We start from the raw sequence: 25,188 nt of genomic DNA, 5'->3' as shown, positions 1-25,188 counted from the left end.
TATGTTGCCTAATTTTTAATGGTATTTTCCAGATTCTGCAAGGTGCATGTAAACTACATAGAAAACAAGAAAGAGTGCAATATGCTGATAAAATACATAACTGAGCAAAACTAATACATATTTCACTAGAATAATTACATCTTTTTTCTGCTCATGAGATTGTCAGTATCTTGAAATGCGATCAGACATGAGGTGTGCAGAAGCCTCGGATAATTGCTCTGGAAAAGGACGAGGGCTTGAACCCTTTTTATAAGTTGGAATCTAAGGATCCTGGGGATGATGGAGGGGCACAGGGAAAATTTGGTAGCCCCCCTTAGACCATACCAGCTCAAGGTGGTAAGTTTGGTTTTTAGATCCCCGTTGCAGTTTGATCAGCAAATAATCTGTTTGTAGCATTTAATGATCTTTAGTTTTGTAGAGACATATAAATTGTTCTAAGCAATTCTTTAGAAAATGTGAATGTAATAGGCCTATACATTGGTCCTAAATCTTGACTAGTCAGTCTCAAAAACAATGATTAAATAAGCAGGTAAATTGTGGTGGTTGTTGAACTTGGATCAGGAGTTTCCAGTTTCTCAGACTCAGAGGCAAATAGAGTTGGAATAGTGAGGCCGTTTTAAAGTGAGCTGTGTTCCAAACCCAAATTCAGGGCCAAAGTCAAAGCCGCTCATCTGCTGCCCCCTCATGGTGAGAGGAGGCGCTTGCGTTAATAACTTTTTTTTTAAAGAGCTGTTGGAAAAGAGTATTAGATGATTACGTGGAATGTGGAATGTTCCTCAATACTTTATAAACGAGAAAAAGTCTCGGTAAAACAGCTTATATTTAAAACTGTTAAAATTATAAGGCAAACAATACAAGTTCAATAACAACAAAAATAAAGAAAGTAATTTAGTCTTCAGCTTCAAGTTAAGCAGTTATTAAGTAATCACGTCCATTGGAAAATCTTTTCAAAATCATATCTTCCAGCAGAGGGCGTCATAAGGATGATTAATAAATATAGTTTACATTAGATCACTGCTGACCTCTTTACCTTCTCTGATTTAAATTAGAAGATGCATTTAATAAATCAAATCAATATAGTGTTCCAATTATGTGTTTTTGAATTTTTCACAATTTCATAAATGTACATAGTAACAATGTTGGATATATCAGTTCCCTTCTAAATAAAGCTAAATTGTTCAAACATTTACCAGGTTTCATTATGTACCATTATTAGGATGATTTAAAAAATCTAATTCCATATAGTATTGGGACACGAACTGGTTTTTAGCTGGTCTTTGCCACTAGTAAATCTAAACTGGTCATCTGTTACCTTGTACTTTCAGACTGTTGGTTACCTTACTGTTGGTCCAAGTATAAAAAAAGAATGAAAAAAATATATATTTGTTTTTTTTTTAACGATATACTGTATTTTTCCAGTGGCCTGCATGCTCGGAATACAGTTGTGCGCTCTTTACGCACGGGTTAGCATTGGTCTCCCTCTTACGTCTCCTTTAAGAAGTCCAAATGCCCTCTCCTCCTCCTCCTCGTCGTCCTCCCTCTCCACGCTCCTCACATCTCATAGAGGTGTTATTGCATTAAGAATAAACCAGCCAAGCGATCAAAGACCCGAATGGAGTTTGCCTTTTCACCCTTTGGCTACAAATCTTCGATTGGCAATAGAAGAACACAGCAGACATCCGAAGCGCACTTTGGTTATTTCGGAGCGTCGAGATCTGGATTTTTTACTTGCTGATAGACAGCGTTGCGTTTGTTGTGAAAGCTGACCAGGAGTATTTGGGTGAATTACGATGTTATTGTTCATCACGGGCACTTGAGCTGGGTGTTCGGGAGAGTTTTGATTCCCCGGGCTCGCTGCACGGAGATCCGGACGCGTCGAGAGCAGGGAGTCGGTGATACGGAGTCCTCATGGCGCAACGGGTGCGTAAAAACCTCCGCAACAGAAAACACTCAAACGTGGCCGTCAAGACTAATTCTACCTTAGACGCTGATAATGGACATAATTACAGTCAGATGCCCTTTAATTCCTCGGATGAACGATGTGTGCGTTTAAACACCAAATTTATTTTGGAATACACACAGCAACAAGTGAAACCAATCCAAAATCCTTTTTTTTTTCATAGCACTCCATTTTTCATTTCCGTCTTAAAACCATTACTTATTATTATATTTATATATTTTTAATTCAAATAGGCTTATGTTTTTTTTATTATTATTATTATTTTGCAATTATTATCTCAACTAATTCCATATATAGCTGACAGGCAAAAGCGTAATTTGATGCTTACAGCCTGTTCATAACTCATATTTCTCTCGTTGGATAGCCTACTTATCCGAGACTGATTTAATATTATAAAACATCGATTGTAATTGCAGTAATCATTTTTACACGCAGTTAAAACAGTGCTTCTTTTTAATTCTAAATTATATTATGCATTTCTAGTTAATTTGTAATATGCCGTAAACAAGAAAACTCAGTTTTATTTTTATTTATTAAATCGTTTTGGCCGAATATTGGTTTGTTATATCACGGTAATTTCAAGTTATAGCCTTAATTTGAATTTGACAAAAGATGTGAATTTAAAATTTCCATGTTTTTAAAAATGTAAAACGTGTTGAAAATATTTTAAGGTAGGTATTCTAATGGCAACACATTCATATTTTCCGTTGTGCGTTCTGGCACATTTAGAGCCACACAGAGCCTGGAAATTAGAACTGATCCAAATGTAATTAATTTGTTTGAAGGTTGAAACTATTGTCGTGGAGCCTATTTCGTTAATTAGCTTGTGATGCTCAATGTATTACCTTTTAAACAAATACGAGCTTTGTTCCTCGCTCATGCTCCCTTGGCTGCTGGTATATCTACATTTGCAAGATGTGTACACAACAGAGTCTGAGTTTTAACTTTCACATTTTGCATCTGCTCAGTTCGAGGATCTGGTCCATTACGGAATGGATGCGGTCGGGATCCCGTCTCCGATGTACGGGGATCCTCACGCGGCCAGAGCGATGCAGGCGGTGCACGTGAGTCACGGCCTGCCGCTTCACCAGTACGCGCACCCCGCGGCTCCCGGTGCCCCGTCGCCCGTTAACGACGCGCTAAAACGGGATAAAGACGCAATTTACGGGTATGTAATTACTAGCCTAAAGCCCTGTATATTTTTGTTACGAAGAGGAGTTAAACTGTTGGGTAGAATTTAAAAGTAAAAATAAATTAGTTATTTTTTGCTATTATTTTACGATGTTCTGTTTGACTAGGCTACTTTGTTATGCTGAAATACTGGTATTAGTGGAAATGTTTATTTGTAGACAGTGGGATTTTTATTTTTATTTTATTTCATTTTTCGAAAATTAACTTTTATTTCCCTCCTATCATCATCAGTTTTTAACGATAGCAATGCCAGAATGAACTTCGTTTGTCACAACCATAATTGGTGCATAAAGCCTAAAAATAAAAAATAAACCTTTTTTTATTTTATTTTATTTTTTTACATAATAATATAGGCCTATATTTCATTTCATTGTTATTGAAAAAGTTGAGAGAAAGACAGGGCCTCGAGCCTGAATGTCCTGTGCTTGAGGCAAATCGTTATTTTCGCCACAAAAAGGCTATAAACTCCACCAAATGTGTTTTTGTTTTTCAGGCACCCTCTCTTTCCTCTGCTTGCACTAGTTTTCGAAAAATGTGAATTAGCGACTTGTACTCCGAGAGAAAGCGGAGTGACCGGAGACGTCTGCTCGTCTGAATCCTTTGACGAAGATATCACAGTATTTTCAAAGCAGGTCAGGTCTAGCAATGCTTTAATACAACAATAAAAAACTGCAGGCCTTCTGATATAAGCAACCAACAACGCAGTCCGAGTTATTCTTCGTGCCTCGTTATTATGCACTAACGACACGAGCGCTATTTTTTAATTTCAGATAAGAGCAGAAAAACCTTTCTTCTCGTCGAATCCAGACTTGGATAATTTGGTAGGTCGCCCTGTGGTTTGAAATCTTTTAAAATCAATTTCTAGTATTTTTCCCTTAAACAGTTTCATTCTTATTGCTGGATAAAATGAAACTATAATCACAAAACATTTTTTGTGATGTGATGTGTCGTTTTATTTTAGATGATTCAAGCCATACAAGTGTTACGATTTCATCTGCTCGAACTAGAGAAGGTTGGACTTTTACCTATTTTTTATTATTAGCCTTTTATTATTATGAGTGACGTAGGCCTATACATGCAAATAACATATTGGCCGATCATTGATGATAAATGTGTCCTTGTCGTAGGTGCACGAGCTGTGTGACAATTTCTGTCACCGCTACATCAGCTGTCTGAAGGGAAAGATGCCCACTGATCTGATGGTGGATGATAAAGAGGGGGGATCCAGATCTGATGGAGAAGAATTTACACGCACTCCAGGCGGGACAGACCCGGCAAGTCCTTAGCTCAAGTCTGTCTGCTTCTCTATGCTTTTGAACAGGCAGTGCTGTATATTCTTGCTATATACAGTCCCTGTAAAGAAAAAGTTAATTTACTTGTTATATTAAAAGTTTAGTAGACGCTTACATAAACCATAAATAATATAATATATATATATATAGGTATATATGAGTTCTGTGCTGTGAAAAGTTATTTTTTTCCCAACAAATGGGCAGCTGATGTGAAACCTATTTTAAGCGTTTTTGTAATTTGTTTATATATTTATTATGCATGCAGATTCTTTGAGAAATTATTTTGAATATTTGTGCATTTAAAAATTAAATTTTTTACCTTAGAAAACTAAACAAATAAAACAGCAGCAAACCTTAAGGCACTTAAAATATACTCTCTCTGTAATAGGTTAATATAGTTTTAATGTATAATTTCAGTGTTGTCAGCCATTCGAATACAGTAACAAAGTAAACTTGAAACACTATCTGGAGAGATTGTTTTTGTGGGGGAGGCCTGAAACTCCTGTTTCACGTGATACAATACGCCACAGACTATTTGTCCCCCTCATATATATTAAATAACAGCAGATAATCAATCTTCTGTCATTTTATAATGAAACAATTTTGCTCTTTTGTGGTTAAATGAAACGTAACCATTCACATTATAGTGTCATGCTTGATTAAATCCCACAAAATGATTACAGATCATATGATAATTCAGATTATATGTTGCTCATTTGAATACTGACAGAGAAACATGAACAAACCTTTCACCTTACATTTTTAAAGAGATTAAAAAGACATTTTTGATTTTATAAAGCAGGTTAATTAAAACTCCCATTCTTCTAATTTCTATTGCATGGGGAGAAGTATAATCAAAATGTTTTAGATAACAAGTCTTCCTAACTGTTGGTGTTAAACATCTGAACTATGGTCACTAAAGTTCAAGGATTTAAAATGCCTACTTATAAAAAAACATATAAATATATGTTGTTATTTCAGAATATATATATAAATGCAGCAAACTTGGGAAGTGTTAATGATGTGTAAATAATCCATCAGAGTTCATTAACACTGCTAAGTGTGCTGTGTGTGCAAATCACTGAGGCATGGTTTGTCTGTTTACTGCATTGTCTGCACATATGTTTGTTGTTCTCTGTGAATTGTGTGTCATGTGAGGATAACTCGCAGTGCATCTCTCTTAATGGTGCAGTTTTGAAATGTTAGGGATTGTGTTTGTCTGGTTGAAAATATTGATTTATTGTAAGCGTGTCGCAAGATAGTGTCTCCTTATTGTGCAGTGATGCTGAACATCTCCTTTTTCATGAAAAGTATTATTCTGAGTAGAACAAACTATGTAGCTATTCTGTGAACAATTGGCACTAGAGCTTGTCCAAATTTTGAAGCATTTTCTTTCCTAAACAACTCATAACTGAATAAACATGCAATAATAACATGCAATTCAGAATGCAGATATAAGATACTTTAATGTAAAAAAAAAAAATGTTATATATATATATATATATATATATATATATATATATATATATATATATATATAGTATGTCTTTGTGTGTATGTGTGTATATGTGTGTGTACTGTATATATATATATATATATATATATATATATATATATATATATATATATATATATATATATATACTGTATATGTATATATACTGTATATAGACATTGAATCTATTGAATAATGCCTCTATAAGAAATAATGATTGGAGTCAAAAATGTGACAACTAGCCACGGTCTTGTCTAATATTAATCTGTCTTGTTCTTATCACTTGTTTGTGAACGGTTGCCAACGCATGGTTAAGACATTTCTCTCTAGGTTTAGTGTCAGTTAAAAGCAACACACTGATCAGATTGCATCTTTACAACATAATAAATATTCAGTTTTTCCGCTGACATGTAGCGTTCATATTTAGTCTCTACAGTATGTGTCATATACACACTGGCCAGATGCACAGGTGTTTCACGTCATAGCTGTTATATTATATTATGTATTTTAGCACAGTTCAAATGCTCAATTGACCAATCAGCATCCCGGCCCGTATCCATCCGCTTCATTCGGTCGGTTGAAGCCAACAAGATGGGTTTTCAAAATATCCTGTGCGTGTATGTGAGTGCGTTTGTTTGTCTTATAACTTCTGCGCAGATGTTTGTGCGTGCACGCGCACGTGTGTTTATATACAGCAGTCTGTAGAGCTTTTCAACTGTTTGCTCTTGCAGCATGTGTTCTGTATTACTCCTTACAGCACGCCTCTGGTATGCACTGCTATACTGTACTTAACCAATCCTATATTATGCTGACCGCAGCTTATTACTTTGTCTACCTGTCTCTCTCTCCGTCCGTCTCTCTCTAGGCGTTCTGGAGGGAGGACGACGCTGCATCTGTTCATTCTTCTGAGGCTCCTGCAGCCGGTGGCAGACGCCACGGCTCACACAATGGAGACAACAGCAGCGAGCACGGTAACACACTCACACGCCACGCTACAGATACACACACCAGTGTTTGCGAAGGTCTTGCTATGTGCCAAGTGAAACAGATCTGCTGCAGGTTTGTCATCTCTAGCATACATTTACACTTTAGCACCACCACAGGGGTCTCAGACATACATACACACACGCACACACAAACATGCAAGTACACACACCGGTAGACTGCTCCTAAATAACTGCAGCCGCTTGTGTGTGTGTGTGGATGTGTGTTGGACAGGAAATGGTGCATGATGGATATAAAGACTCTTCTCTTGGCTCCTCTGCTCTGAGCACCAACCATGGCCAATAAAACCAGAGTACATACTTCCCAGAGCACCGCATCTGTGTGTGTGTGTGTGTGTGTGTGTGTGTGTGTGTTTTGTTCGCTGTGCCTCAGCGCAGCAGCTGTGAGTCTGGCTCGGACAGAATATCTCACTACCTGAGAAAGAGAAACAACAGACAGACAAACACACAGTTCAATGATCACAATGAAGCCTGAGTCTGTCCTGGAGCGTTGTTTATACTGTAAACATTTGCTTGACTCTGATGCATAAACCTAAAGGGCTGCCAATAGGCTTTTAGGAAAACTGTAACATTTGCATGAGGATTTTCTTTATTTTAGGGGCCATGTCAAACCTTTTTCCTTTTTTATGTCAAGTTTGTTTTCAAAAATAGCTAACATTTTATTTTCATTGCATTTTTTAATGCATAAAAGTAAAGAGCCTGTATGCTTTTAGCTAGTTAACGGTTAAGATATTTTATACTGGAAACATTTGTTATGCATTTTGTAGTTTGCTTGTTTTTAGACTGAATTTAAAGGGGCCATGCATTTTTACTTTTTATGTCAGTTTTTGGTAACATCTAAATTAACTGCTTTTATTCAGGTCAAAAATATGGTTGAACATCATTGAATTATCCTGATTTATACCAACAGCTGCAGGTTAATACTTTTCACAGTGCAGTTTTTTTTTTCTGTCTGACATGACAACAAGTTTGAAACAATGTGGGTTTCTTTCTTGTTATTTACAATAAATGGTAATTTTCACAAAGGAGGACATTTCTAGCTTTGAAAGTTACTGTTTTATAATTGTTATTATTTATAATAAAAGCATAATAGAAAATAATGTGATTATTCTGTTGTGCTGAAAGACATTCACAGCGTCATGCTCAAGTTATGATGAATGAAAACGAAGTACTTCTGATGTACTTTAATAGAAAAAAACAACAACATCAATCTAAATGTGCATTTGCATTCATTAGAAGGTTTATGAACGCCCTTTTAAATGATCTGAAAATGTGAAAAAGCAAAATGCAGCCAATGCAAATATATATATAAAAAAATGATCTGGACACTGTCACTCAAATCTGTTAAACCTGTAATTGTTTTCTTTTCTCCAGGTGACTTTCTGGATCAGAGTGTTGCCTCTCCAAGCACAGGAGAAGAGGAAGACCCTGATAAAGAGAGGAAGAACAACAAGAAAAGAGGCATTTTTCCCAAAGTGGCAACCAACATCATGAGGGCATGGCTGTTCCAGAACCTCACGGTAAAACACCTCTCTGCTTTCCCAATGATAACACAAATCAAGCTCTTATCAAAACCAAACCAGATGGGCTGAACCAAGGCCAAAAGTAATTAAAATGTTTGCAACGTCAATGTAAATGGAATAATTACAGCTTTCAGAAATAGTTACTCAACTACATTGACGATAATGAAAGTAGTCCAAGTTAAATGCATGTATATATGTATGTATATGTATATAAACCTATAAAACAGCTTATAGATGCACAGAACAAGACAAGAAGCTCATGTGGCGTGTCTGTACCTGCACGGCTACATTATTTCAAGCTCAGTGACGCTCCCACAGTGCCTGGAGGGTAGTTAGTGAACACACACACACAAACACACACACACACACACACACACACACACACAGAAAGATGCACTAATGAGCAGTGTAACAATATATTGGGATGAAACACAGGCAGGGTTCCTTACTGTTGTCATGTGTACAGTGTGTTAATGGTTTTCATGGTAAAGTGGGCGGGTACGACTCAGAGCCCCTCCCCCTCCCCCTCTAGTCTTGAATATATAATCAGTGATACTGCTTTCAGAGAATTGAACAGACATTTCTGAATCTTCGTTTTGCTCCTCTCTCATTTGGAAACTTGTTGAATCTCCTTCCAAACAAATAGCACTGCCTCATAAACACTAGCTCAAATGCATCCCACATAAAGGCTGTGATTTGGATTGGGTAATTAGTGGGTAGTTTGTTCCCTTCTTGACAGCAGATGTGAAGCAGAAAAATACAAAGCTGCCTGAGCAATTTTAGAAGTTTTTTTTTTTTTGCTTTCATATTACTGAAACATGTGCTTGACTGTAATCACTGCATATATTTTAATCAAAATATACATATTAAATTATTTTAAAATATACATTTATATTTAAAAAAAATATATATATATATGAAAATATTGGTAGAAAAAAAATTGGGGCCATCTTTGTATACTTGAAATATATATATATATATATATATATATATATATATATATATATATATATATATATATATATATATATATATATATATATGTGTGTGTGTGTGTGTGTGTGTGTGTGTGTGTATATATATATATATATATTTGCTATATTGATTCAAAAGTCTGGGCTCAATAAGATTTATTTATTTTTATTTATATATTCATTAAAGAAATGTATACTTTGATTTAGTAAGGATGCAGTAAATTGTTCAAAAGTGACAGTAAAGACATTTATAACATTTCAAAAGATTTATGTTTCATGTGTTGAAGACTGAAGAGTTATGATGCTGAAAATTCAGCTTTGATCACAGGAATAAATTACATTGTAATATATATGCACGTATAACTTAGTTGTTTAGAATTTAAATAATATTTCATAAATTAAACTTTTTTTCTGTTCTTCTTACATTCAGAAAAAGTCCCAAACTCATCCAAAACCACTGAACGGTAAATAAAATCAAATACTTAAATTTTACAAATAGGCAGAATCACAAATATCCCTCACAGAGGAGTCAATACAATATGCACATGCTGGAAAAATAAAATAAAAAAATGAATAGAGTCCAAGAGGTGTTAATATATTTATATGACAGTCGCAGGGTAATAGTACATATTTATAACACTATTGTAAAGATATTTTGTAGCGGCACACAAACACCTAAACACTCTTCACTGTGATTTGGAGGCAAATAATGAAACAGACTGTGGATTCTAGAACTGAGGGCTTTCCTTCAGGCGCCGAATAAGGTGGTTAGCATGCAGATAGATGACATTACAACATTCCCTGAGATCATTAGGGGGTCAAAGGTCATGGGTGTAAAAGAACGCGCCCCCAACCTTTATTCCCGTACAGTTGCCTGATCCATTCAGCTCCAGCAGCCACACAAACACAATGCAGCGCCATCGCAGACATTACTGCATCCTTCTGTTTGAAGTTTAGAAAAGCGAGAAGCACAAGCAAAGCTTAATTCACATGTTTTCCACCCTGCCCCTTCTTCCCAGGCTCTGATCATTTCCAATCTCCATATTCGTGCTTGTCAGTCATAAATGTGACCTCCGCTCACTGATTACCCTTTAATTCTGCTGCAGCGCAGACCAAAGGAATAGTTCACCCAGTCATTATTTTCTTCATTCTTACTGTTGCCCAAGACCCATATGCTGCCATTTTTTATAATACATGAGTCATTATGACTACTTATATAGTGTTTATTATTATTTTTTGGACGGTTCATTGTTGCTTGTATTGCATGAAGTTTTGTGTCCCAAAAATATGCAGGCTTGGATCTGTACCTTGAAAAAAAATCAGCTGATTTGAATTATTTTTAATTTTTTAATCTGCTGATTGGCCAAAATAAGTGACTTGGCCTAATATTACTTAATTTGTTTATGCTTAGTTCAAAAATATCAACAAAATTCTTTGCAACGGACAGTTTTTCCATAAAAATATGAATGAATATTTAGAATATAAATGGTATATATATATATATATACCACTTACAAATGAATGTTGAAAGCAGAAAAGCCACATATTTTGTGAGAAAGTGTGGCGTGCTTGAGTAAAATTAAGCACTATTTCTGGAATCAGCAGCCCAAAATTAGCAAGAAATGAGTATTGGATTTCACTGTGCAATGATGTCATTTTCATGCAAATTTTTTTTTTTTTACCCAAGCATGAAAATTACATCATTGCACATATATGAAAGAGACAGTGGGGAATACAGAGATTTCACTTATTTAACGTCCACCTGTACGTGCCTTTTGTTTATGGCTTGTATTATTTCTAGGCTGTTCATGCCACTGTTTTAGCCGGTTTCTCCACAGGCGTAGTTTTCCTTTGAAGCACCGGAGCATTTGTTTGTAATGAGGGAGCCGCAATTAACGTCAGTCCCAAAAAATGAGGCTGCAGTGGGGGCGGGGAGGGCCCCAGACTTCATTTAGCCGAACTGCACGGGCATGTTGTGTGAAGATGGATCTGCTGGGGTCCCCCCCCCCCCACCCAGGGTCTCTCCAGGGTCGAATTCGCTGTTATCAAAACACCATCCATTACGGCTCTGACAGCTCCTCCTGGGGACCTGGGCTCTGCCAGACCTACAGGGAATTTCCGTCCTTGCCCATGAAAAGAAAGGGATGCAGAAAAGAAAAATGCTGGGGAGAATGAAAGAAAGGAGAGGTGATTCATCACAGCCAGACTTTTTTGGTAAACGCAGAGGGGAGGGAGGCGAGGAGGAGACGTAGAGATGAAACGGAGAACCGTCGGACGCTGAAGTCAGGCTCACTTTGGGATGCACTGCAAAGTTAATGAAAATCACAGTCGGCCTGCTGGGTCTTTGCAGGAACGTCTTTTTAAAATGAAAACCTGTGTCGGAGAAGCTACTTTTAATATTAGCTTGTCAAGTAACAAGCTACTCGTAATTTAGAGTACAGCTACTATAAAGCTATCCGTTTGAGAAAGTACTACTGTGAGCAAACAATAGGAGACAACACAGGTAAATGACATCTAATAGAGCTTGATTACAGGCTTCAGGAGAGGAGCAAGCGATGATCACAGGTGAGATCAAATGGCTGAGAGTCTTGAGCATAGATTTAGCTGAATAGTCACTGTGGGTCACTTTGCATGGTGAGGCTGAGACAGTGTGCTGGGATGAAGAGAGACGATGATGACAGACAACACGGTAAGGATCAGACGAACAGGTATAGGTAGAGCAGGTAAGCAGCAGGTAAGTTGATGCATGCTAGTGAACAACAAGAGCAGACACTGAGGTGGTGATGGGAAGGTGTTTATATACTGAGACTGATGAGTGCTGACAGCTGAATCCATCAGAATCCTGCTGATTGTGAAGCTGAAGGATCTGGTGACTCTGAGACAGCTACATTAAATTCAGTAAAAGTAGCTATTAAGTTGTATTTTATACCAAAAAAAAAAAAAAAGGATAGACAATAATCAGGAATATAACAATATATACATTTTATATATGAAATTATATATTCATAAAAAAATTACAAATACAAATATATATATATATATATATATATATATATATATATATATATATATATATATATATATATATATATATATATATATATATTCTCAAATATGTTTAATTCAGAATTCAGATCTAAATTTGTATTTATATAGAATTATATTTAATAAAAGATATATTTATGTATCAGCTCTTAATTATTATACTTTATGTGTGTTAACATTTACATTCACGCATTTTAACAGATGTGTTTATCCAAAGCAACTTACAGTGCATTCAGGCTATACATTTTTTTTTAACCAGTTTGTGTGTTCACTGGGAATGGAACCCATGACCTTTTGCATTACAAATGCAATACTCTTCCACTGAGCCACAGGAACACACACATTGTTTAAATATTAGTGTGTCACTTTATATACTTAATATATAATATGATATATTTATAGATTTAATATATAATACTAATATGAAAAATATATGCCCCAAAATTATTATTTTTTTTAAAAAACATATTTGTGAAAAAAATAATATATGCAATTATTAATTTTTTTTTTTAAGTAAAATACATTAATGTTTAATATCTTCATTCATATATGTACATAGTAAATGCCCCAAAATATTTAAAAGTATTATATTAGCTATGACCGATTTTTACATTTTATTATTTGCATCTAGCTTTGTTTTTTTCCCCCACCATATTCCCCGTTGAACCACTGGTATATTAGAGTTTAGGTAGAGTTTAGTCTAAAGTCTAGACACAGTGTTTGAGTACAATACAGAGACCATCACACACACACACACACACACACACACACAGCTGCAGCGGGTGAAGCTGGGTGTGTTTTAGAGTCTTTTTAAATACCGTTCACCCTGAATTACCGATCATTAGAGCCCTAACAGTTTTACTGCCTCTGTAAACAGGCTAATGACCCCACACACACCTTTAACTCTTCATTGAGTTTCACAGGACACACACACACACACACGCACACACACCTCCAGCCAGCATGGCTCACTCGCTCGTAAAGTTACCCACCATTTGCTAGCAGAGCTCTCAGCGTGCAACAGGTGTTAAGAGAGAGTCGTTCATGGGTGAGGTGTTTATAGTCGCTGCTGTAAAACTCCTGCTTCAGGATCAGTTTAATATGCACGCCTCTTTATTCTTAGATCTCGTTAATCTTTAGATGGCTGACCCGGGATCAGTTGTTGTCTAATTACAGGTTGAGACCTCCTCGGTCACTGTGTGCCTATCTTCTGGGTCTAGAGAAAGGCTTTGGTGATTGCTAAAGCCATCACCATTGGTTACAGGACAGCAATTTGTAATTACTTTGTGGCTTGGTGTCTAAATCCCAGCTGGCAGCTCTCCGATGAGCGCATGGGGCTTCCTTTAGAGTCTAAGGCTTTATTTGCCAAGAAACACAATGCATTTGTTTAGCTGCACATGCAAAGACAATACAGTCACAGTTTAACAGAGGAACAATGGCAACTGGAACCTGATTCTTCAAGTCCTATTGATTGGTGTGCCGTTTCAATAATTATGGTTTTTAAATGTTTTTGAAAGAAGTATCTTATGCTCACCGAGGCTGAATTCATTCGATCAAAAATAAAATGTCAAATGTAATCTTAAAAATGTGTCTCGCAGCACCCGTACCCGTCTGAGGAACAGAAGAGGCAGCTGTCCCAGGACACTGGACTCACCATCCTGCAGGTCAACAACTGGTAAGTGAAAACACCATTCATTTCACATAGAAACCTTTATAACATTATAATTGTCTTTACTGCCACTTTTGATCGATTCAATGCATCCTTGCTGAATGAAAGTATTCATTTCTGTGATAGACAGACAGACAGTTTAAAGAAACTCAACAGGCTTGTTTTTATAGTCTGAGTGTTTGGTTTCTAAATGTCTCTTGTATTTCTATGGCTTCATGCTCTCGGCAGCCAGTCTTTCACCACACAAAAACACATTGTGGTTGCCACTTACAATGAATACGCTTGCAGCAACTGAACCCTAACTTAATGCATTCTGGATCATATTTTTTGAGCTTGCTTAGGTTTGTCCATGTTTTTAGGCACGACATGCGGCCTGTCCATGTTTGCATCTGTCGTATTTGCCGAGATTTTACAGAGAAATATGCGTTTGACAGCCTTGGCCATCAACAGCAATATATAGGAAGCGTTTTCTCCTCCATATCAACTTTTAAGCTGATAAGCATATCTGTTTTGCTATCCTAACCATGCACGATTACATGGTTAGTTTAAGCATTTGTGGGGGGTTTTCAAGCAGAAATTCCTTTAATAATCCACACACTCCTTGTAACCCTCCAGTTGAGAAGCACTAGTTGACTGAAAAATAAATATATTGAAAAAATAAATATATATATATATATATATATATATATATATATATACATTTATTTAATGTTTAAAAAATATACATTTTGTACTGTGTGTAATCAAGTTTATTCCGTCACATCGAATAATTTCAGTGACTAATAAAAGCAGATTTTATTACATGAGGTACATTTTAATTGGCCGAACATTTTCTCGTCTTTGGCTTTGGGCTCATCACTGTAAACAAAATCTAGACCTCCAGAGCCCTTCATAATCAAAATGACAACTGATTAGTATTTTAATCACCGGAGTGAAAATACATTAGGTGCTCTTCAAAGCCCAACACAAACAGAGCGCAGAAAGTGCCGTGTGTATGTCTGCAGCTCTGGAGCGCAGAGAAACTGATGAGGGAACGAGAGGGGTGAAAACGAGCTGCTGTCAAATTAAACAGAAATTATCACTGGGAACAGCTGGACTGGTTTATTTAAACGTGGAGACACACATACACACACATTCACTCTCTCTCTATCTCTCTCTCTCACACACACACACACACACACACACTGTCCTCCAAATGAACTCACAATACAGTCGGACTAAAAGAACACTTTGTTGTTGTTGAATTTGTTGTTGAAAAATATATCACATATGCACACACACATAAAAAATACATATTATGTGTAATTTATTATTTTATTAAAAATATATATTTTAGCATTTTATAAATAAAATTGTTTTAAGTATATATTTAAATATATAAATATTTAAGAAATGTGAATATATATATATATATATATATATATATATATATATATATATATATATATATATACTAAAAACATTTTTTATGTATAATATATTATCATTATATTATTATCATATTTGTATTGTTTAAAATATAGTCATATTATTTATAAATGTATATTATAATTTTATGTATGTTTCTCAAATATATTTATTCTTTTACATATTTTTGGATGTATACAGTAATACAGTAATATATATATAGGTCAGCAGGTTTGCTCCGTGTTGAATTTTGGAGTGAAGGTACTATGTGTTTCTTTGCTCCCTTGTGCACCAGAAAGGGCCCCCAAATATTTGACTGGCTGCGTAGTGTTGTTATGTGTTTGGCGTGCGTGTTGGGCCGTGTACGAGTGTGTGTGTGTGTGTTTGGAGTGAACAGGCAGAGGCATGAAGCTCGTAAACTTGGGCTCGTGGTGAGAAGAGGGGTTCAATGAGGGGTCAGCTTTTAACCCCCTTAAAGAGTGGGACGGGTCCGTCCCCGCTGGGTATATGGCTCTTATCTCTGATTGGTCACCTAACGGGCGGAGCTGAGGGAGATGCTCGCCCTCAACAACCTCACTAAAGTGTTTATAGTACCTGCTCCGAATGTTGGACCTCTGACGCTGCTCTTCATCTTAATCTCTGGCTTTACTCTGCTTTATTGTGCTCCTCAAGCTGTGATGTGCAAAATTATATGTACAATTTAGCATAACATCCTATAAAGCATACATTTTAATTGCCAATTTTATTTTTCCATGTGATCTCCATATATTTTAATAAAGTTTTGTGTATTTAAGAATCCAATGCACAATGTACAGTACATTGTAATGTGAATAGTAGGATGCTTGGGAAACAGAAGATGCATTTATTATGTATTTAATGTGCACCAAGGCATTTATTTGAATAGAATATTGTAAAATTACAATTAAAAATAATTTTCTATTTTAATTTAATTTATTCTTGTGATCAAAGCTGAATTTCCAGCATCATTATTCTGTCTTCAGTGTCACATGATCCTTCAGAAATCATTCAGATTTGCTGCTCAAGAAACATTTCTGATCATTATTAATGCTGAAAACAGTTGTGCTGCTTCAAATTTTTGTGAAAATTTTTTTTCAAGATTTGTTCGTCATAAATATTTTGTGATATTATAAATGTCTTTCCTGTCACTTTTGATCGATTTAATGCATCCTTGTTGTTGTATCAGAATCTTTCTTCCAGTACGATTTTCTATCACATACTTAAGAAAAAAATCAGTTTTCTAAGAAAAACTTCATAAGAGTGTTTTTTTTATCAACTTTTGTTAGATTTATTCTTAAAACAATAAATCATATATTCTCTGAAAATGAGACTTTATTCCTTAAATTCCTCTTTTTTTGCAATAATGGAATACTGTGAGCATTTAGTCTAAAGTCAGTCTTCTCCTCACCCATGACTCTAATGTCGTATGGTCTTTATCATCTCAGACCGTGACACCGTGTGTAATTCACTTCCTATGAATTAAAAGTAGAACTTCCCCTCCTTTGTGAAGGTTGAAATGGAAGCGAAGCACCTGGGGTGACGCGGAGCGCTCATTAATCATGTGGACTTGTGCCCTGGCACTCGCCGGACAGAGGTCACGGGGAATTTTTTAGGCTGAGAAAGAGCAGAGCTGCGGCGCTGCCCGGGGTGTGAGGTCATTGAGTCAGGGGGTCAAAGGTCAAGCGTAGCATGGGAATAAATGCAGAAAGCATTGAAGGTCTGTGGAACGTGTTTATTTATGTTCTGTGTTAAAATAGTGTACTAAAGATTTGCCACCGATAGGATGTTGTGGACGGTTGATGTGGTGTTTCTAACTGGCACAACTCTCTCATCTCTGTTATTTCGGTCCATAGTCTATTGGAGTTTTCATCCATTTTCTTATCCACCAGGCAAAAGTCATGAATTTGATCATTTGAGACTTAATAAGCTGCATGATTTGAGGAATCATTCATGTCTGGAGCACAAACGGTGCTGGATGAGTTACACGCCAAAGTTTCATACTCTGGGTTTGTTCAAATCCATAATCATAAGTATGAGCAATAATTTTAATGATGTTTGCCTTTGACAGAAGCCAGCAGCGCTAATAAAACTTAAATCTGCTTTTATTGTTTTTTTTTTTTAAATGTTTGTACTGTTTTCACCCCTGTTCTTTCCTTTGCTTCATCAGGTTTATCAACGCCAGGAGAAGAATCGTCCAGCCGATGATCGACCAGTCCAACCGCGCAGGCAAGTGCCTTGTAAACTGACCCACATCTTTTTATTTTCAGTTCTCAGAGCACACACTGAAGTGCCGTTCATCCAGGATGTGCTCTCGCGCTCCATCTGCACTATATTTTAATTACTGGTCTGTGCAAATATTTGTGAGATGAATGAAATTGGCTGTTGCGTTACATTTAAAAAAAAAACTGTATTTTGTGCCATGAGCATCAAGTTTTTAAGACCATGGCTCAAATTCAAGTTTTTAGTGTGCAAGCGTTTTAAAACAATTTCCAAACATGCTAATAATGATAAACGATGGACCAAACATATATCTTCAAACATATGTTGTGCTATTTTTAAACTCAAGAACATGTGCATGCATGAACTGCCCCTAAAATGTATTTCAGGATGAACACACACACACACACACACACACACACACGCTCACCTCAGGGTGAAGTCTGATGCATGTTGGTCTGGTGAGGACTAAGGCTTGCTGTTTGCAATGAATCTCAAAGACATCCATCCAAACAGATGCTTACGAAATCATTTTGTCAAACTTTTCTGGGGGAACTGGAAAGGGGAGTGTTATTAGCATCGCATCTGTTTACACATTTCCTCTGGGAAGCGGCTGGCGTAGTAATGTCTGACCTTCTTAACTGTCTTTTGTGTAATATAAGTGTGTAAACATGTTAGTGTGTGTGTGTGCAGTAGGTCACGGTGGCCCGTACACTCCTGATGGTCAGCCGGTGGGTGGTTTTGTGATGGAGGGGCAGTCGCACATGGGCATCAGACCCCCAGGTACATCAAGCCTGTCTAAATATTTGCATTCAATTGAAAAGTGTCAGGACAGACATTTATAAATGTTAATGTTAAGTGATTTCTGTTTCAAATAAGCGTTGTTCTCTTGAATTTCATATTTTTCAAAGAATCGAGCATCAGACAAAATACATTTTTTGTATTCAGCGTGATTTTTTTATTATACAATATAATAATAATGTGTCCTGTTTGGATTATTTTTCATTTCATTAAATTTTTTAAGCAAAAAATTAATGACTATCATACATTTGTATTATGATTTACAGAATATATATATAATTCAAATATTGTTATCAATAATAATTAGATAAGTATGCACAGTTTTATTCAAAATTCACCAGAAACATTTGAAAATAAAATGCGAAAGATCCATTGTCAAGGCTGTTGGTCGATGTGTTTGTGAATATATTATTTGTAAATCCTGGAGGACAAAACCTTAAGTCGCTGGGGTATATTTTTAGCAATAGCCAAGAATACAATATAAGGGTCAAAATTATCGATTTGTCTTTTATGCCAAAAATCATTAGGATATTAAGTAAAGATCATGTTCCATGAAGATATTTTGTAAATTTTCTGGTGTAAAGATATCAAAAGTAATTTTTGATTAGTAATAATCATTGCTTAGAATTAATTTGGACAACTTTAAAGGCAATTTATTTATTTTTTTGCACCGTCAGATTCCAGATTTTCAAATAGCTGTATCTCGGGCAAATATTATCCAATCCTATTAAACCATACATCAATGGAAAGATCATTTATTCCACGTTGCGATTATGTATCAATCTCAATTTCGATAAATTGACACTTAAGACATAAGGTTTTGTAGTCCAGTGTCACATGTAGTGAACACATAATAGCTGAGAAATTAAAGTCTCTCTGTCTGTGTCTGTCTGTCTCTCAGCGGCTCTGGGTGGTCTTGGGGGAGTGAACATGGGGCTGGAGAGTCAGTGGCACTACATGTAAACAAACCCCTGGCCTCTGTCTGAACACAGCGGAGCAGAGGTACGACACTGCACCAGGGATTCCCCTCCAGTGGAAGCAGGCCCAGCTAACACTCGTACATCTCCCACCTTTACAAAGATTTCTCAGAGTCATAAAACAGAGCAGTACGCTATATTTCACAAGGAAATACTTTGCTAGTGTTTCACGAAACTTTCATGTTCATTCGATGAGTTGCTTGCTGTTTATTTGTGAAATTTACCAGCAGTCCCTATCCCATAATTCCACCGTCACATGGTATTACCCAGGCAGCCTGATTAACTAGTCACTTAATTACTCAGTGGAGACAGTTTATGACATCAGAATCAGTTAATGTCTCAACCCACAGGAAAAGATAAAGATGAAAGCGGCTGTTTTGATAGAAATGTCGGCTGAAATGATTTGCGACAGCGCCGTCGCCAGTACTGTTCCCTCATAAATGATTTCAACTCTTTCTCATTACAGAGTCAGGCTTTTTGGCGAGAGGCACGCACCCGGAGTTTTTGGACGGATTCGGAAATTGGATTGTGACTTGCACCACCACGAACGGCCTTTATTCAAATAATACCCTAAAGAAACCCCTACAGCTTCTCTCTCGAAACGAGGCACAGACGGATTCAAGATGGCCACCAGGACTCGTGTTCCCTGTGATGGGCAGATCAACCGTATCAGGACAGAGAGAAAACAATCCAGGAAAAAGAAATGCTTCAACACCTGGAGCCGCTCTGGGCCGGGAGATCCCTTCATGTGACCTTTCACCTGGAACCAGGTGAATCTTCAAGTGGCCTGAAAGGCCGAAACAAAGTCTCATGTTTCAACTCAAGTGCCACCTGAAATGAAGAGTCATTATTGTGCAGACAAAAGCCCGGGAGTATTTTTCCAGCGTCAGACCTCGACGTCACCCGACCACAGGCCTGCGTCACACTTCACAGGCGTCTGTAACAGGAGTCTAATGTCGATCTAATCTGTGCAAAGCAGTTCAATACAAAGCTGTACATGTATATAAAACTGCTGGATGTGTCAAACGTGATACAGGAAAGATTGATAAATGCTGGTATTGCCTGATGAATGCAACTAAAGGTTTCTCACACATCATTTACTGTGCTCAGATGCATCTGGACGGTCAATGATTTTGAAAGGTACTAATGATTGTTTTGAATTTGACTGATGTGAGCTGAGCTGTATATTCACACTATGTGTGTGTGTGTGTGTGTGTGTGTTTGGTTTTTAGTGAGTGTGGGTTTATTCACATAAAAAAAAATCATACCTCAACACACGTGTTTATATCATTTTTGTTGCGCGTCTGCTTCAATTAATTGACTATGTTTGGAAAGAACTACTAGTGCACTGCTTTCTATAATGTACAGTACATACTCATTTTAATAATAGTACACTACTGTTCAAAGGTTTGGGATCAGTAAGTTTTAAATTGATTAGAAGTGACAGTAAACACTGAAAAATGTTTTGAACATTAATAATAATCGGAAATGTTTCTTGAGCAGCAAATCAGTAAATTAGAGTGATTTCTGAAGGACCGTGTGACACTGAAGACTGGAGAAATGATGCTGATTTGCATTGCAGGAATACATTACATTTGAAAATATATTCACATAGAAAGCAGTTATTTTGATTTGTATTAATATTTCACAATTTTACTGTTTTATTGTATTTTTGATCAAATAAATATACCTATGGTGAGCAGACGAGGCTGCTTTCAAAAACATTAAAAACTCTGACTGACAATAAACTTTTGAATAATAGTGTATGTAAAACAATCTGCAATTCTGAATGTTTCAAACAGAGCTACACTAGTAACGTGACCTCAGTATGGTACATCTTTCTATCATCTCAAAAACACTTTTATTTAAATCTGCTTTTATTGAAAGTTTAATAATAAATAATTCTAAAAACGTCTTAACAATTAATGAGACGAGAAGACACAATGTCCACTGAATATGGAAGGTATACAGTATTTCTTTGCATGGCTCAGTTAAAAATACACATTTTGGCAAACATGTATTCCATGCATACTGTACATAATTACATACTATATACTGGAGAAATAGAAGTATGCTTCTATGTTGTTTTGAACACCGTCTTCGCATTGCACTGGAGCCGGTGTGTATCGCCCTCTGTAGGGCACTTGAGGTACTGTTTCTCTTGTGGTTTGTATTGTAGATGACTACTTCTGGTTACACTGAACATTTCATCAACAACTGGGGTAAACTAATGTCTATTTAATTTCCAGACAAACATATATATGTGCATTCTCAGGTGAAATGAACTATTTCCTATAGAACAGGAAGGAGGATTGAACGAGAGAAGGTGGCTTATAGGTTGTGGTTGTAACAAAACCATCTGTGGTATATGAAGGTGAGTTATGGTCAGAGAAATTCAAATGTCTGGGTCGGATTTTAATGCTTGATCTCGCCCTTCTTCCACTTTCCTGTTTAAACTCACTACCAAAACACACCCGGCATCATCTCAACACAGGAGAATCTTGAAGCGTATCCAAAACCATGTTTACAATTCTGGCAAACTGTTTTACGTTGACATATTTAACTCTGAAACAGCCTTCCTGTTTGCATTCGGAGTGCATGTTTCAGATCAGCTAATCCTGCAGACCTTTCGCTGCACAGGAGTATTGTGTGTTTCATGAAATCTACAGTATTTTACGATCATAAGGAAAGTTTTTGTACTCTGAATGCAATGCATCCAGAAATGTGACTTTTAAGCACTGCATTATACACTCACACTATGTTGTGTATGAAAGTTTTTTTGAGTTCATATTTATTTTTATACATACAATTAGAATAGTTTTTTTTTTTTTTACATGTAATTATTAAGTCAGAGGGGAAAATGTACTTAATTGTCATAAAAAAAAATAGATAATTTCCTTGAAACGGGCTTCAATATAATTTATTATCTGGCATTACATCAGCTCTGAACGATTAACACATAAATGCTGTTTTAACCATTTAAACCATGCATATAATAAGAGGTGTCCACCATTTAAATGATTGAATATCTCTCTGGATCTATTTCAGTTCAAGGGTAAAGAGAGGAAGGAAGAGAGGAGAGAAAGAGACAAACAGATGGGTGTCGGGTTGTCTTGTGAAAGCTTACAGGATAGGAAGTTGCCCTCGTTTGAAGAAGCAACTGGCTTCATTTAACAAACACAGGCTTGCACAGTAGTCAAGATGAAGGCAGAATTGGCCCTGATTACTTAATGAATGATTCAGTGGACCTTGTTCTGAATAACTCTAGATTCATTTATCTTAATCTTGTAGAGCATGACACTAAAGTTAAGGCATTTATTTTTCTTTCACTTTATAATAATCAGTGTTTCCTACCATTTCTCTCATTTGGCAAAGCAGTGGTGTGTCAGAAGATAAAGAATGATGGGTAATCAGTACATGCGTTCAATGGACTGTACTGTTGTTTAATAATAATAATAATAATGATGATTGTTCAGCTGACAAAATGTATTTCAGAAAACTTTCAGTAGACCAAAGTCATAGGACCTTTAGGCCTATACATTGTGTCTAAGACTAAGTCTTGTGTGAATGGGTCTTAAAGGCGATTATGGATAACAACAATCCTTTGTGTCTGTTTCGTTAGTTTTGTTCCTGTATTCTCATGGAATTAGTTTAGATTGACTATTTGAGGAGGTGTTTACATGACACCTTTTTCAATTAAAAATGTTTTTTGGGGCAATTCATTTATATGTCAATGGCATTTAGTTTTTTTTAGTTGCTTTCATGGATGCGTGTAAACGTTTAATGTTGCTGATGTGTGCAAACAATTGTCTGAACTTTTCAAAAACATTTTTATTACAATCGTTGTCGTGTAAACGTACCGTATCGCTGTAAATGTATAGTTATTGTTACAGTTATTGTGCTCGGTGTGAACAGACCTTAAGCGGCAATCAGAATGTCGAATCACAAACTTTTGCCTTCCAAAATCACTCAGACAAAGATGTGACCCATTTGATGGGTCAGCTAGCATGCGTACAGTTAGCAGCCGACCCCTGTGTGACCCTCGGCCAAACCACACCAAAGACAGGCCTGTGAGTGATTACGCAATTTCACACACACACACACACACACACATATACACATTCAATCAGCTCCTCTAATCAGGATCTAACCACAAGAAAGGCCAACCAGGGGTCGTTAGGTACCTCTTCTGATGACATCATCAGGTTGCTGAAGGTAACCGGAGCTGGACCGGCTCTGGCGACTGTACATGGCTATATATCACAGAGTTTCCCAATAACCGACTGCTCAGAGAACAGCCATTTATCAAATAAAAGGCCAAGCAGTGCAGACTCTCTGTGTGTGTGTGTGTGTGTGTGTGTGTGTGTGTATAGGTACCCAGCCCGGGCTCAGATATAAACATAAGTAATCTGTTGAGCTAGCTTTAGCAATGACAGGGCAGTCAATCAGGCCTCCGTCTACATGTCAGCCTGACAGTTTAACAGTTCACGGGAGATTTATTAGCCACGGGTCAGATCAAATAATATATCCCCAGTCTGCTCTTGTTTAGAATGACTTCGCTCTATTGATTAGACTCGGCTGCGAGGCCCTTCCTGACATGGACAGAGCGCACAGGAAACTCGGCTAAATTGCCAAACCACAATATATCATGCTTTGATAATTCAATGAGATGGTCTTCATTTATCATTTGGGTGAACTGCTACAGTGATTCTGATACAATGACATCGTAAATATGCCTTAAAGGGACAGTTCAGCAAAAAAAAAAATAAAAATTCATTACTTTTACTTTCATGTTGTTCCAAATCGGTATGTGAACTCTTTTTCACTGAACATCAGTCAAGGTCCAAAAAGGACCCAAAACACCATTAAAGCACGACAAAAGTGGTATAATTACATTATATTTCATATTTAACAGAAAAAAAAAGTTTGGAAAGACATGATGATGAGGAAATTAATAAAAATAATAGATACAAACAGATACAAACAGATACAAATAAATACATCAATAAATAATGTTTAAATAAATAAACAAACAATGGAATTGGACTTAACTAAATAAATATATAAATAACACATCTAACAGTATAGTACAGTGAGTGAAAAAAAAAACTTAATATAAACTAAGTAGTAATTTTAAAATAATTTTTACCATTCAAATTTAGATTGAAACTTTTTAAATAGTAAGTACATAAAAATATGATTTAAATATTTCATTAGATTAAATCAGGTAAATAAATGCACATAAGATATTAATAAATAATATAAATTAGTTTTAAATAAATAAATAACAATCTAACTGTATATTACAATATTGAGTAGATAATGGAAACAAAATATTTTCCAAATAATATTTTGAAATGAATACTACACTCATTTAAATGAGTATAAATTGGGTCTTTATGCATTAAACAAACTAAAATGTATATTTGCCTTTTAAAATTTAGGATGGGGGTCCCTCACATAAAAATATAATATTTAGGGGTCTATGGCATCTAAAAGATTAAAAACCCTTCTTAATGATGCAAGGCAAATAATTCTGACTACTAGTTTGAACAGTAATTTGTTTAATGTTAAAGTTACTGATTAATGAATCGTCAAACGTTGTGTTAACAAAA

The 25,188-nt window shown here is 36.2% G+C and overlaps 1 protein-coding gene across 2 annotated transcripts; it reads left to right on the top strand.

Annotated features, from left to right (window-relative positions):
* Window positions 1–1,549: 1,549 nt before the first annotated feature.
* On the top strand, window positions 1,550–21,133 carry LOC128020786 (homeobox protein Meis1). Of its 2 annotated transcripts, none has more exons than XM_052607499.1 (13): window positions 1,550–1,920; window positions 2,929–3,128; window positions 3,645–3,783; window positions 3,922–3,972; window positions 4,113–4,163; window positions 4,279–4,425; window positions 6,804–6,909; window positions 8,317–8,462; window positions 14,083–14,159; window positions 17,746–17,804; window positions 18,492–18,578; window positions 19,498–19,598; window positions 20,040–21,133. In XM_052607499.1, the coding sequence occupies exons 1-12, from the start codon at window positions 1,909–1,911 to the stop codon at window positions 19,557–19,559; spliced, it is 1,137 nt and encodes a 378-aa protein (XP_052463459.1). In that variant the 5' UTR covers window positions 1,550–1,908; the 3' UTR covers window positions 19,560–19,598; window positions 20,040–21,133. The 2 variants fall into 2 exon arrangements, with proteins under 2 accessions (XP_052463459.1, XP_052463448.1); XM_052607488.1 differs by having other exon boundaries at window positions 1,552–1,920; window positions 18,489–18,578; window positions 20,040–21,131.
* The last annotated feature ends 4,055 nt before the right edge of the window (window positions 21,134–25,188 follow it).

Source organism: Carassius gibelio, chromosome A1 (genome assembly GCF_023724105.1).
Source record: "Carassius gibelio isolate Cgi1373 ecotype wild population from Czech Republic chromosome A1, carGib1.2-hapl.c, whole genome shotgun sequence".
In the NCBI taxonomy this organism is placed as follows: domain Eukaryota; kingdom Metazoa; phylum Chordata; class Actinopteri; order Cypriniformes; family Cyprinidae; genus Carassius; species Carassius gibelio.
This window is presented reverse-complemented; position numbering and strand designations above follow the sequence as displayed.